The sequence below is a fragment of the Cinclus cinclus genome, chromosome 10, assembly GCF_963662255.1.
Source record: "Cinclus cinclus chromosome 10, bCinCin1.1, whole genome shotgun sequence".
Taxonomy (NCBI): domain Eukaryota; kingdom Metazoa; phylum Chordata; class Aves; order Passeriformes; family Cinclidae; genus Cinclus; species Cinclus cinclus.
In genome coordinates this window covers 19,516,855-19,528,894 of record NC_085055.1, presented here as the reverse complement: position 1 = coordinate 19,528,894, position 12,040 = coordinate 19,516,855, and the positions used below count along the sequence as shown (strand labels likewise).

Below are 12,040 nucleotides of genomic sequence, written 5' to 3'. Positions count from 1 at the left end.
TTGGGCTGCTTTCCTTGCTTTCTGGCAGAGACCACCCCTCGGGTGGGGGTCATCCAGCAACCTGTGTGCTCACAGCAGCATTACTGAACCAGACTTTCCATGTTCAACTGATGCTGGTCAGGCATCATCCCTGCAGTCCCACACAGTGCTGGTTGGAAACACACCACAGCCTCGGCCATGGGCGTATTGCTTTGTGACTGGGAGCAAAATGATGAGCTGTTTGATTTGGAGGGGCTCATGCAGCACAGGCGGTATCTGAGTACCTTGAGTACTATATCTGAGTATCTGTAAAGTATCTGAGTACTTTTCTGCCAAACAGCATGACTGTTGTCTGTCATGCAGGCTTTGTTCTCATCCCCTCCCCAAGGGGAGAAGCAAGTGCAATAAAATCTTGCTTTTACTGTTCTCTCTCCCATTTCAAACAATGTACAGTGTGTGCTGTGCCTCTGTGCAGAGGGAGGCAGCACAAACAGCATGCCCTACTCTCTTGTGGGGAGTGGGGATGTTTGGGGGGTGTTTGAACTGAGAGGAGCTCATTTCATAGGCAGGCAAAAGGCAGAGAGGGCTGCTGGGCACGGCTGTGTATTGGAGGGGGGTGCAGCCCTTCCCACATGCTTCCTCTGTTGAGGTTTATTATTGCAGATAATAACAATTATAATACAAAAGAAATTGAATGAGAAGAATCCAGTCATTTTGCTTTCAGACTTTCATGATAGCCGAGCTGATGTGTAGCTTGGTGGCTTCTGTGGTGTGGGGAAGGATGCTCAAGCTCCCCCACCATGAGTGTGTGCTGAGCAGGTTTGAGGCTGCCCATGTGTATGGCCATGGCTGGTCAGAGCTCCTGACCCTGCTGGTTCCCCATTTTCTTATTTCAGCTCTCACTATCTCTGTGCAGCTCCTTGGGCCACATGTTCTGTTCTTTGCTGAATTCTGTCTTAAAATATGAAATGCTGTCCTTTATTTTACTGTGTGCCATGTAGAGTTGTTCCTTTTTCTCCTGACTGGACTTGGGGAAGGTGGGTTATCAGAGGAGCTGGAACTGCTGGGATGGAGGCTGCTTCTCTTTGGGAATGAACATCTGGATTCAAATGCATGCAAAGCCCATCTCCTTGACATGGCCACAAATTCCAGTTATCTTTGTGGGAGGAGAAGGAGGGCTTCATCGAGAAAGGTGGCTGGGCTCAGTGGCCAAGTTAACAGAGTGGAAGGGGTGCATATCAGCAAAGTCTCTCTGCTCATGTGCACCCAGCCAGGCTGCATGAGAGCTAGGGCTGATGGCCATGCCAACGTTGGACTGTGCAGTGAGTTAGAGGAAGGAGGCCTGTTGCAAAATGCTCCTGCTTACCACAGAGACCAGGACAGTTTCAGGCTGAACTATCCTCGGCAGCAAAAAGTGCTAAGTCAGCCTTTCATACCACTTCTATCAAGACTCTGTTTGGCCTTAAAAGAGCTGTTCATGGCGGTCTATCTTCCTGCAGGCACCCTGGGAGAGCAGGAACTGAGGGGCAGAACAAGACTCAGAAGACAGTGTTTGGGCACTGAGGGTGGCAGGGATGCTGTGCAGGGACAGGATAGGGGCCTTCAGACACAGTCAGGGGAGATCTGGGGAAGTAGGCAGGTGGTGAAGTAGTAAAGGAAAGTGAAGGAGTTTGGAAAGGGAAGGAGTGGAATAGACTGTGGTAATTCAAGAGGTGAGAGAGCACCAACAGCAAAGATTTCCTCCTACAGGGATGCACATGGCAAACCCTGACCTGTTTGTCTTTGGTGTCTTTTAGGATCTCTGTATGCTCTGATGGGCTGATGCCTTTTCCCAGGTGGCCTAAGGAGTAGCTTAGGGCAAAGTAAGCCATCCCAAGCCTTGTGCCTCATGAGTTCCAGCCCATTTATGGGAGCTGCATGTGGGCAGAAGGCAGCCCAGACAGGGTGATCCAGAGGATATCCAGAAGTGTGGGTAACACTGCCACAGGCAGGACATGGAGGCTGACCATCCGACCATCCTGCCACCAGAGCTGCTAACAGTGCCCTCTGGGCTACTGGGGGGTGTTGGTCAATGAATAATCACAAAAATGGGGATTTCAGAGCAGAAGAAGGTAGTGCATGGAAGAGTGGCTGAACTATTTCAGGTTTGTTCCAGTGCAGCACTGTGACTTCAGGATCCTTTCATACAGTGGATTAGAGCTGTTTTTTCCTTGATGGTTTTCCCTGATTCCTAACCTTATCACGTGGCACCAAGAAACAGAAGAGTCTGGGAGGACTCAGACGCTATTTGCATTAATTGGTGTAAATGAGAAGTCATTCTAAATGTGCAGTCTGTGCTGCTCTAGCAGAGCTGGATTTGGTCTATGCTGGGTAGAACAGTGAGAAGTTTTAACCAATGATTTTTTTCAACATTTCTGGCCTCACAAAAATGTAATCCAGTGTTTGCCCAAGCATTGCCTTCATGCTGAATATGACATTTTCCAGTGTATGAGAATAATCTTGTTAAATGCAGGAGCAGTTATATGGAAGACAGAAAAGGAGGCTGTACAGGCAGAGCTCTCAGAAACATCACCCATGTTTATTGTGAATATGTGTCTAGCTGAGCCTTTAAAGATATGCAGGTATAGCTAAAAATGAAAGGTATTTTTAATGGCAGGCTTGAGGGCACTGATGACTTCAAATGTAGTTCACTTTTGAAAGCAATGTCCTAATTTCTGGCCTGAGATTTTATTCTTTGGGAAAAGTTAAAAAGAAATCCTGTTGCTGCTAGCGAGTCCTAGCAGCAACACACATTTTCCTGTGTTTTGCTGTGGTTTTTGCTCACATCTTGCCTATTTAATTTCTTGGATTTTCTACATTTGCCTTTCAAACAAAAAAATTCACAGAGAATAAGAAACTGAGCAAAGACGAGTGGCAAGTAAATAAGCTTGTTTAAACATGTAATGAAACTTTGTGTGTGCTACTTTTTACAGGCAACCATTGCAATCCCAAAATAAATTTGAATACCCTGCCTGTTAGTCAGAGGCAGAATGTCTGTAACAAGTTATGTCAAATTGGAGGTACAGCTTTAATTCCTTACTAATTAACCATGCTTCCTATGCAAAATCTAGTTTTAATGCATGCAAAACAATGCCAGTCAAGGCTGCCATTGTGGTGATCAGGTCTTCCTTCAGATTGCCCAGTTGTGAACAGTTCCCTGTGTTGCTCTTTTAAGTCAAGAACAACAGCCTTGTGGGGATGGAAAACAACTGCTCTCCACCATTCTGCTCCCACTTCCTGTCCTTTTATGGCAGATACAGACAGGGCCTTCTTGGGTTGGTTTCTGTGGGAAAACCTTTTGTCTGGAAGGAGCACCCTGCCAGGAAGAGGGTGCCCCAAGGAGAGGGATCAGAGCTTTGGTTGTGTGTTGCTGTAGCCTTGGAATTGGATGGCATTTCAGCCCAGTTTGGGAGGTGATGCAGGGTTCTTTCCCTTGGTCAGAAAGTCTGTGCTGAGCCATGAGAGATAATGTCTGTCTTTGGTAGGGTCTGTGCTTGAAGCAGTGGTGCTGAGCTGCAGGGATAGCAGCTGTTCCTGCTGGCAGTCACTGTTTGTGCCAATGTGTGGTTATAATTACACTGAAGCTTTGGCTCTGAACACCTCTAAAACCTTATCCCTGTGTTTGGCCTCTGTGGGTAACCATTTGCTGAGATTAGTGGCCAGGCTGTGCTCGAGACAGGTTTGGTTACAGAATTCAGCTGGCACACTCAGTGTCATGCCATGAACGTTTGCAGTCCTTGCAGCTCTCTAAACTTCCATCCCAGCATTTCTGTGGAGGGGTTGTACCTTGTTTCATTTGAACCCAGTTCTGAGACATTGAATCCCAGAAGAGATGCTAACATCTAGATTTAGCCATGTTTACCTGGCAATTTCACAGAAAAATTCTTCCTGAACGCCACAAAATATAACATAGTCTAGGGACTTTGTGCTCAGTAAAAGAGAGAATACAAAGTTTAAGCTGGGAGAATTATTTAATTTTAAAATCTTCCTTTGCTGTGAAGCTAATCACCCTGAACATATTGAGAGTGCTTTTCCATTCGGCTTCAGTGAGTCTTTGAGGTTGGCATCTGTGCTGACTCTGGCTGGAATATGTGAGCTTATCTGTTTCTGTTTGTTCTGCACAGAGCCTGTGGTTAGATGGGCAGCAAGAGCAGGGCAGGTTCTTTTCTGGGCATCAGCGGTGGCTTTTTCCTCTCTCTGTGACTTTGTTTTTCTTTCTTCATGGGGCAATGTTTGTGTGGTAAGAAATCCCATGCCATGACTACCTTTGTGTTTTGTTTCAGGCATCAGAGGGTGTTCCTGTGAGGTATTTTCAGAACCTGGAGGAACTGATAGAGTATTACAAGAAGGAGAACATGGGTCTGGTATGGCACCTCAAATATCCAGTGCCGCGAGAAGAGGAGGAGGCTGCTGATGAACTGGAGGAGGACACTGGTAAGAAACCCATTATGTGACTTGGTGATACAGACTCTTGATTCATACCTCTTGATTGGAGATATGCAGTGCAGGCAGGAGATTAGAACATATTGAGCCATAATATAGAGCAGAGCATAGAGAGGCCTAGGCTGGCAAGGCCCTGCAGCAGTGAACTCTCATGTCTCCTGTGGTACAGCACCTGGAGCATCAGTTTAGCTCACTTGATGAGGTGAATACACTGAGACCCTCTGTGGAAGTACACTGCATCTGGTATGGGGATGGTGTGAGGGTGCTTGGTGTCCTTATCTGGACTCCAGCTGTTTATGTCCAGCTATCTTCCAAATCTCTGCACCCTCTCCTTGTCCTGCATCTGTAGGGCCTCTCTCAAAACAGAGATACTCCCTTGGAGCTTGGAACACATCTCTCTGCTTTACCATGCACCTGCAGCTGCTGAGGGGCATCTGAAACCCCTCAGCTGCTCTACTTTAGGGGACATTTTTGACAGTCCTAAGCAGAGGACACTGCTCCAGCAGTGGCAGGTGGCAGACAGTCTAACTTCGTGTACAGAGGCAGGTATATGATGAAGAGGTGTGATTGGTGTCATCTCAACTATTTTATATCAAATACCACTGTGGGTTCCTGACACTCACTGGTCTCAGATCATTGCTTGGATTTTTCCTGGAACACCCCTTGGACCTGTCATAGTTCTCCCAGAGGAAGGTCATGTCCACAGCACCATCCTTCCTGTCCTGTTTGATGTCTGTCTGGAAATGATGAGCACTGGAATCAAACTTTTCTGAAGGATACAGTCCCTGGGACAGACAGACAGGCCCTGTGAACTAGGGAAAATTGATGTGCATGTGCAACCCAGTGTTTGTGTAACCCTTTGATGGAACCCACTGTATACCTAACAGGAGCTGGAAGATTTTGGTATGCAATTTTCTGGAAGAAATAGAACAAAATTTTACAAAGCTGCTCAGGATAGATGCTCCTGGGTTTTTGCCAGTTGTACTGAGTCTCCAGCAACCAGGGCTGGGGAGGGAACTACAACAAAAATAATACAGACACAGGCAAGCAGCAGGGAATAAAGTTCTATCCAAGACTAAAAGCCTTCAGATGATGAAAGATTAACACTGGGTCTGGACTGCGAGTGTACAGAATTTAGTTTTGTTAAGGCACTTTGTGCCATCATGGTGGAGCCATGTAGGGCCTACAGATGTCTGGTCATCTTAGATATGAAACTGCAGAGGTGGAAGATGAGCACCCTGCAGATTAACCACTCACGGCTCAGTGCTGTGGTGGATCTGAATCACAGCACCAGCCCAGAAGCAGTGGGTCAGTCCTGGGGGTATTTTTGTAATGAAAATTCCACCATTAGGAAATAACCAAACAAAACCTCACAAATCAACCAGCTACAATACAACATGTGTAACAAAGTATTGGAGCAATGGGTATGAAAAAAAAGGTAACCATGGTTGGGATCAGTGGAGATGAATCCACTCTTCTTGCAGGAGAGGGAGATATGCTGAGCAGCAGGATGACATAGCAGGAAAATAATTTTTCCTTCCAACTCAATACCCACAAGACAAGGCAGGATATTGCGCCCCTATGCACTGGGTCATGTAGTCTATTTTCCTCTATCTCTGCTTACTTTAGCTGTTCACTTCTTTCCATTAGCAGCTTCTGGTGCTCCTTCCATCATATCCCTCCATCCATTCTGCCTTAGTAGCAGATCCCCGTGATAATGGGAATGACCTGGGTAAGGTATAGCTATGTTCTCTAAGCATTATATTCAACTTAACCAATTAACCTTCACAGCTGCTGTGCAGATGGGCTGGGGTGGAGTTCACTGCAGGTAGAGGCAGAGGCAAGCGCTGCCTGCACGTGAGGTCCAAGCCTGACACTTCATCCTGTTGCTCTCACACCACTGCCATCCCTGGAAACACAGCTGGGCCAGTGCTGAGCCCTGAGCTTCCCCGCTCTGACATCCCTCCACAGACCTGTCAGAAGAGATGGCTTCTGCAAAGACTGCCCCTGCAAGATGGGCTCTGCCCTGCTTGGGGTGATGGACAAGAGGTCCAATTTCCATGCTGGAATGACTGTGCCTTTCCTTCTTGCTAGACCTGGTACCCACACCTCCTGTCCTGCCCCCACGCAACATCCTCATGGCACTGCCAAGCAGTGAGACAAAGGAGGTCTCTTCTCTCTCTGAAAACTCCCGGGTGGCAGATGTGAATAAACTGTCCCTGTCTGAGACACTACTCCAGCGACTGCAGTACCAGGACACAAGCAGGTAAGGAAGGGCAAGTGACAGGGTTGCTGAACCAGCCTTTAGCCAAGCTCTGTACTTGCTGGGCTTCTGTGTTTGGGACAGCTGAGGATCTGTTTGATTCAACAAAATTGCTCCTCATTTATACTACCAAATAAAGAACAGAATCAGATCAACAGTGCATTGACTGCTGTTTGCGGTCAGTCCAGCTGTTGTCTAGAAAAAGTACATTTCTGAATTATTAAAATCACACATATACTTTTTCCACTGAAGTATAGTTTTCTAATATAAAGGGATGAGTAATACCTGAGAAAACTTGGTTTATTAGCCATGTGCCTGAAGGTGGGAATTTGAGAAAAACAAGAAAGCTCTTTGATATTTGGGAGTAGAGAGAAGAGCTGGCTTTTGACCTGTCTGTTTCCTTCACAGTGTCTCTGATGAGCATCTTAAACTCATCCAGGATTACCTGCGAGTTCACATCATCAGTGACTTGGAGATGGTGCAGACTGGCTCAAGCAATCTTCCTCAGCTGAAGAAATTACTTACAGCTCTTTGCAAAGGACTCTTCAGGTAACTAGAAGTTGGTTTTTAGAGTGCAATGCCATAACACTGTAGTCTAACAAAGGTTCCATGGGCATGCATTCAGAACCATCATTTCTGGCATAGGAAATTGGCTTGCCTTCAAAAGCATATTTACATCTTGTGACATGTGATTCTGGTCCAAAGATATGAAATCTATATAGAAGAGACAGTTCTGACAATCAAGTTTCCTTAAGTTTCCTTCTAGGTGGTTTCGGACAGTGGAGTATTGTATTTTATGCTTTGTTTAGAAAGAAGCAAACAAAAAAATGCACTAACCAATTAAATGCATGATTTGGTGATGCATGAATGACACCCACAGGATTATCAAGCACAAGCCATTTATGGAAACAAGCACAAATTAGTGTATAACTAGATTTTAAACACTGATTTTCCCTCCCACTAATGCATTGTGAACTTGGAGTGATTCCACTGATGCTGGTGAAGGCCAGCTCAAATGAAAAAAGGAACAAGCCTAGGCTCTTGACCCTACAAATTTTACCTTTCCTGTTTGTAGACCTTCCATGTCACAAACAGAAAAACTCTGACAGGGTGCTAGAACATTGCAGAGCTCCCTCCTTCTCTGGTGGAGGGGCGCTATTTCCCCCTTGCTGATTGTAAGCAAAGGGACCATCCTACACTTGTGCAGAGCACTTGGAGCACTCTGTAGCAGAGGGCACATATTTCCACACTTGTCTCCATGGCTTGCCATACCCGTCTCTCTGGTGTATGCAGAGGTGAAGCTGGTTGTGCTGCTGGCCTGCTCCTGTTCTCCTAGAAGCCAGTGGCCCACAGGCAAGCTCCTGTGAGGACTGAGGACAGATTGTTCCAAGAGCTGCCCTTCTGCACCCTGCCTGAGCATTTTGCTTCTCTACACACACAGGAGGGAGACCCAGGTGGCCAGCTAAGAATAAACCTGAACAATGGAAACTCAAATCAAATTAAATACAAGTGAGAGTCCTGTGTTACTAAAATACCTCCGGTGCTGCTGTTGTAATCTTTGGCTTCTCCCATTTCCAACTTCTTATTCTACTTCAGCTTATCTGGGTTTCACAACCCTATTCCTCATAAATGCATGTGGAGAGATGAAAGAAAGAAGATGCAAGTAGCCTTGTTGCTACTACTACCCCAGCATTTTCTCCCCACACCTGCATTAGTTTGGTTTATTGGAGCTGCCTTCTCAATTTTTCCATGACGGTCCAGAACTGCAGGCTGTGGCTGCTTTCAGTCCCTGTCAGGTCTCACTGAGGAACCTCTACCTATTCACATTGTGTCATGGATCTCTACCATCCAACCAAATGACTTTCTTACCTTCAACTGGCTAATAATCAGATGCTTTGGTATCCTACTGTTTTACTCTTAATCTCTGAGGTTGTCTAGGGTTTAAGATTACTTGAATCAGGAAAATTAATCCACAAACACCAGAGGTTTATATCCAGAAAGGAGACAGAGGAGTCCTGTTACTTTATTTGAATAAAGGGAGAAGCCATGGGGAATTCCCCTGGGGTCTGTCAAATTGTTAGAGGACACAGCCTCCTTTTTATCCTAATTTCCTGGCTGCATTTCCCTTTCTCTTTCCCTATTGGCTGAGGTACTTGAGAGGTACAGACTTACTGAATTGCTTAATACAGACCCCCTTTCTAATATATATCCCCCCCTTCTTTTCCTTTTCCTGCTATCAATCCCTGGAATTCCTTTGGAATTTATGGTTCCTCCTGTTGCTTCTTTCAGTATCTATCTTTATCATCAGACTCACAGTTTGTTTGCAAGGACAAGTCTGTCTCATTACTTTCACTTCCCTTATGTGACTTCTGAACTGAAATGTTGTCAGTGGCATTCCCTAAATTTAGTTTTTTACTTCCCTGAGCTTCCTTCAGCTGTGCAGGGAATTCCAGCTGAAAGTACAGGTTATTCCTAGGCTGCTTCTTGATGTCTTCTTTTAATGTCCAATTCCATTATTTTCACACTATTTGAGAATAGGTTAAAAAGCCAAACAAAAACTCCAGAGTTGTTACTCGGCACAGCGGAGGTCTTGCAGTGGAATTGAAGCTCCTCTGGATTTCCTGGCAGTACTGAGGGTTATGACTGTACAGCACAGACTCCATGCGGCTGGGCTGGCCCAGCTGCTGAGGAGCCACGCAGACTTGTTTTGAATGTGAGGGTTTTATGATCTGTGTTCTGGCTTCTCCCCACCTCGCAGAGCTCAGCTGTGGCATCTCTCAGGGTCACACTCAGACATGCTGCAGTCACTGTGAGAAAGGAGCATCCAGTGCCCTTTGCTGCCTCAGTCCTGTGCAGTGACCCTGGGCTCTGGATGGGTGGTGACTGCTGAGGTCAGCAAGGCAGAGGGGACAGTACTGAAGCTGCTTAGTGGTCAGGAGAAGGAAAGAGCTTATAGTGAGCAGTGGGGCTGGGAGGGGAACTGGACCAACTGTTTGTGAACACTCTGTGCCTTTGGCAATTCAGGTATTGCCCATGGACAGGGAAGGGTGCACATCCGGCCAAGAAACTCAAGCACAGCTGGGCCACAGAGTGCAAAGTTTGTGAACTCTTCCCTCACCCTTTGTCCCTGATTAATTTAGCAAGGACCCCAGTGTTCATCAGAGACTGGGAAAGCTGGTTTTAACTCTGCTGCTACTGCTGCTACCATCTTCTAGGGCTAGCAGTGGCCAAGGGGGTCAGGACAGCCATGGCACATCTCCTTATTAGAGCCTGGAAGACCAGGAACAGCCACCCTGGGTAGAAGCCACTCCCTGTGGCAGATCTTATGCTGGAAATACACAAACAAAACCAAGACCTGTAAGGCTGAGGGGTACTTTTGTGTGGCATTCCATGCTAAAGAAGTTGCCGTACAAGGGTTTCCTTGGCCAGGAGAATCCTTCAGCAGCTGGAAAGCTGACTCAGGGAGAGCAGGGACTACCCATGCAAGGGGATTTGTTCAGCTTCCAGTGAAAAACACCAATAGTGATCTATTCAATCTGCTACTGTCTGAACCCATCATCTGGTCATCAACTGCTGCTCTGCATATTCTTGTTTATTCTCACTCAATAGGTAATTTGCACATAGAGTTTTTAAGGCAGTTTTTCAAGCACTTTTGATACCAGAACTTGTGTGGGAAGATAGTTTGTAAGTATTGTGCACAAGACCATTTTCCTCAAGTAATTACAGCTGTAATGATTACCAAGGAGTGGAAACAGCCTTGCTTGCCCAATGAGGATGGGTATTATAAAAGAGTGGGTCAGCCAGTCGGGAGTAAGTTACAGTTGCAGTTAGAGCTTGAGACCCAGAATCTGCTGTAATTTGGGATGGAGTCTGCTGGCTGTGCTCTGAGGAGGTAAGGGACACATGGCCATGCAAGGGACAGACAAGGTAAGAAGATGCTGTGTGAGGGACAGACAGGGTTAGGTGGCCAGGTAAGGGACAGGTTGGGGTTTAGTCAGTCATGCAGAAGGAAACTTGCAGAGAGGAGAGAAGGAGTCAGTGCTGAATGGAGCTGCCTATGATGAAAGGAGTCAGAGCTGCCTGAGAGAAAGCATGAAAAGCTTTTAATAAAGGACTGATGATGGTGTCAGTCCAGTCCATCTCAACATATTTACTACACACTTGTGCAACTGCATGTGGACACAGAGGCTGAAGTGAAGATCACTAAAGGTATTTATACTGTCAAGAGAAGAAAACAAAAGAAGCTACAAATGTAATTAAAACCACCCTGTGGTTTTAGTGGGCTTGAATGCCCACAGGAGCTCTTCTTCCTCCCCACACTCAGCCTACATGTTGCACTGTGAACACAGGGCAGTTTTCCCATGGGAAATCACTCCTGAGTTGCTTCAAACAGCTGCTGCTGTGTTTTCAAGAGATGGCCTGCACATCACAGTAAATATCCTTTCACTCTTCTCAAACTCAACTTCAACCAGTGTTCCTGCAACTGCTTGCCTCCTGGGGTCTGACTCCATGGCTGCAGAAATCCATGGGACTCTTGGGTTTGGAGCCAGAACTGTTTGCAGTGATACTGGCCCTAGGTGATCCAGAGCTGAATAGTGGCATTGCAGGAATAAAATTAGCAGACTCAGATTCCTACAGGTGCCTTGTATTCCTGAGTGTCCCACAACAAGTCTTTCAAACTAAAATGTCAAACATAAATGTTTAATTTAGGCAATTAGTCATCCTTGGTTCAGGGTCTAGACAAATATCTCCAGGTAGACACACTTTTGCTTTGGAGCACTTTCTATAACAAAGCTGGACTAAAATCCAGTCCATTCAGACTTAGGAAAGTGAAGGAAATCATTCATGTCCACTGTTGACTAGACACACTACAAGAATCCTAGTGCTGCTCACCACCATCACCTTCCTTTTGACCTGTGCTCCTTGGCTGCTCTTTCTAGGATAAGTCTTGTCATTATCAGCATGCAGCTTCTGTGCCAAATTCACACAGCAGAGTTTCAACAAATGAGCATCCTGTGGAATCTCATTGAGAAGCGCTGGAGGAATGCCATTGTTATTTGTAAATGGTTCTGCTCAGGAGATGAAGGGCTGCCTCTTCACCCCCTTGCTGCACCCAGCCCTTCTTTGTCATGTGAGACGAAATATCTGCAAATTAGTTTCCTCTGCACCAAGTCCCCAGCACTGTCCTCAGCAGCTGCACAGGCCCTGTACAGAACCAAGCTGCTCCCATAGCTACAGCATTCAGAGGCACCAGACTCTGCTGGGCTCTGAGGCATCTGAGTGCACTTGGATCTACAAGTTGGCATAGTTGGCTTG

At 46.3% G+C, this 12,040-nt stretch overlaps 1 protein-coding gene across 1 annotated transcript in view; it reads left to right on the top strand.

Annotated features, from left to right (window-relative positions):
- The window catches only part of INPP5D (inositol polyphosphate-5-phosphatase D), a 53,835-nt gene that overhangs the window by 22,577 nt on the left and 19,218 nt on the right, over positions 1-12,040 (top strand). The window contains 3 exon segments of the mRNA XM_062499467.1: positions 4,302-4,452; positions 6,556-6,727; positions 7,133-7,273. Of these exon segments, the coding sequence (XP_062355451.1) occupies positions 4,302-4,452; positions 6,556-6,727; positions 7,133-7,273 (464 nt within the window).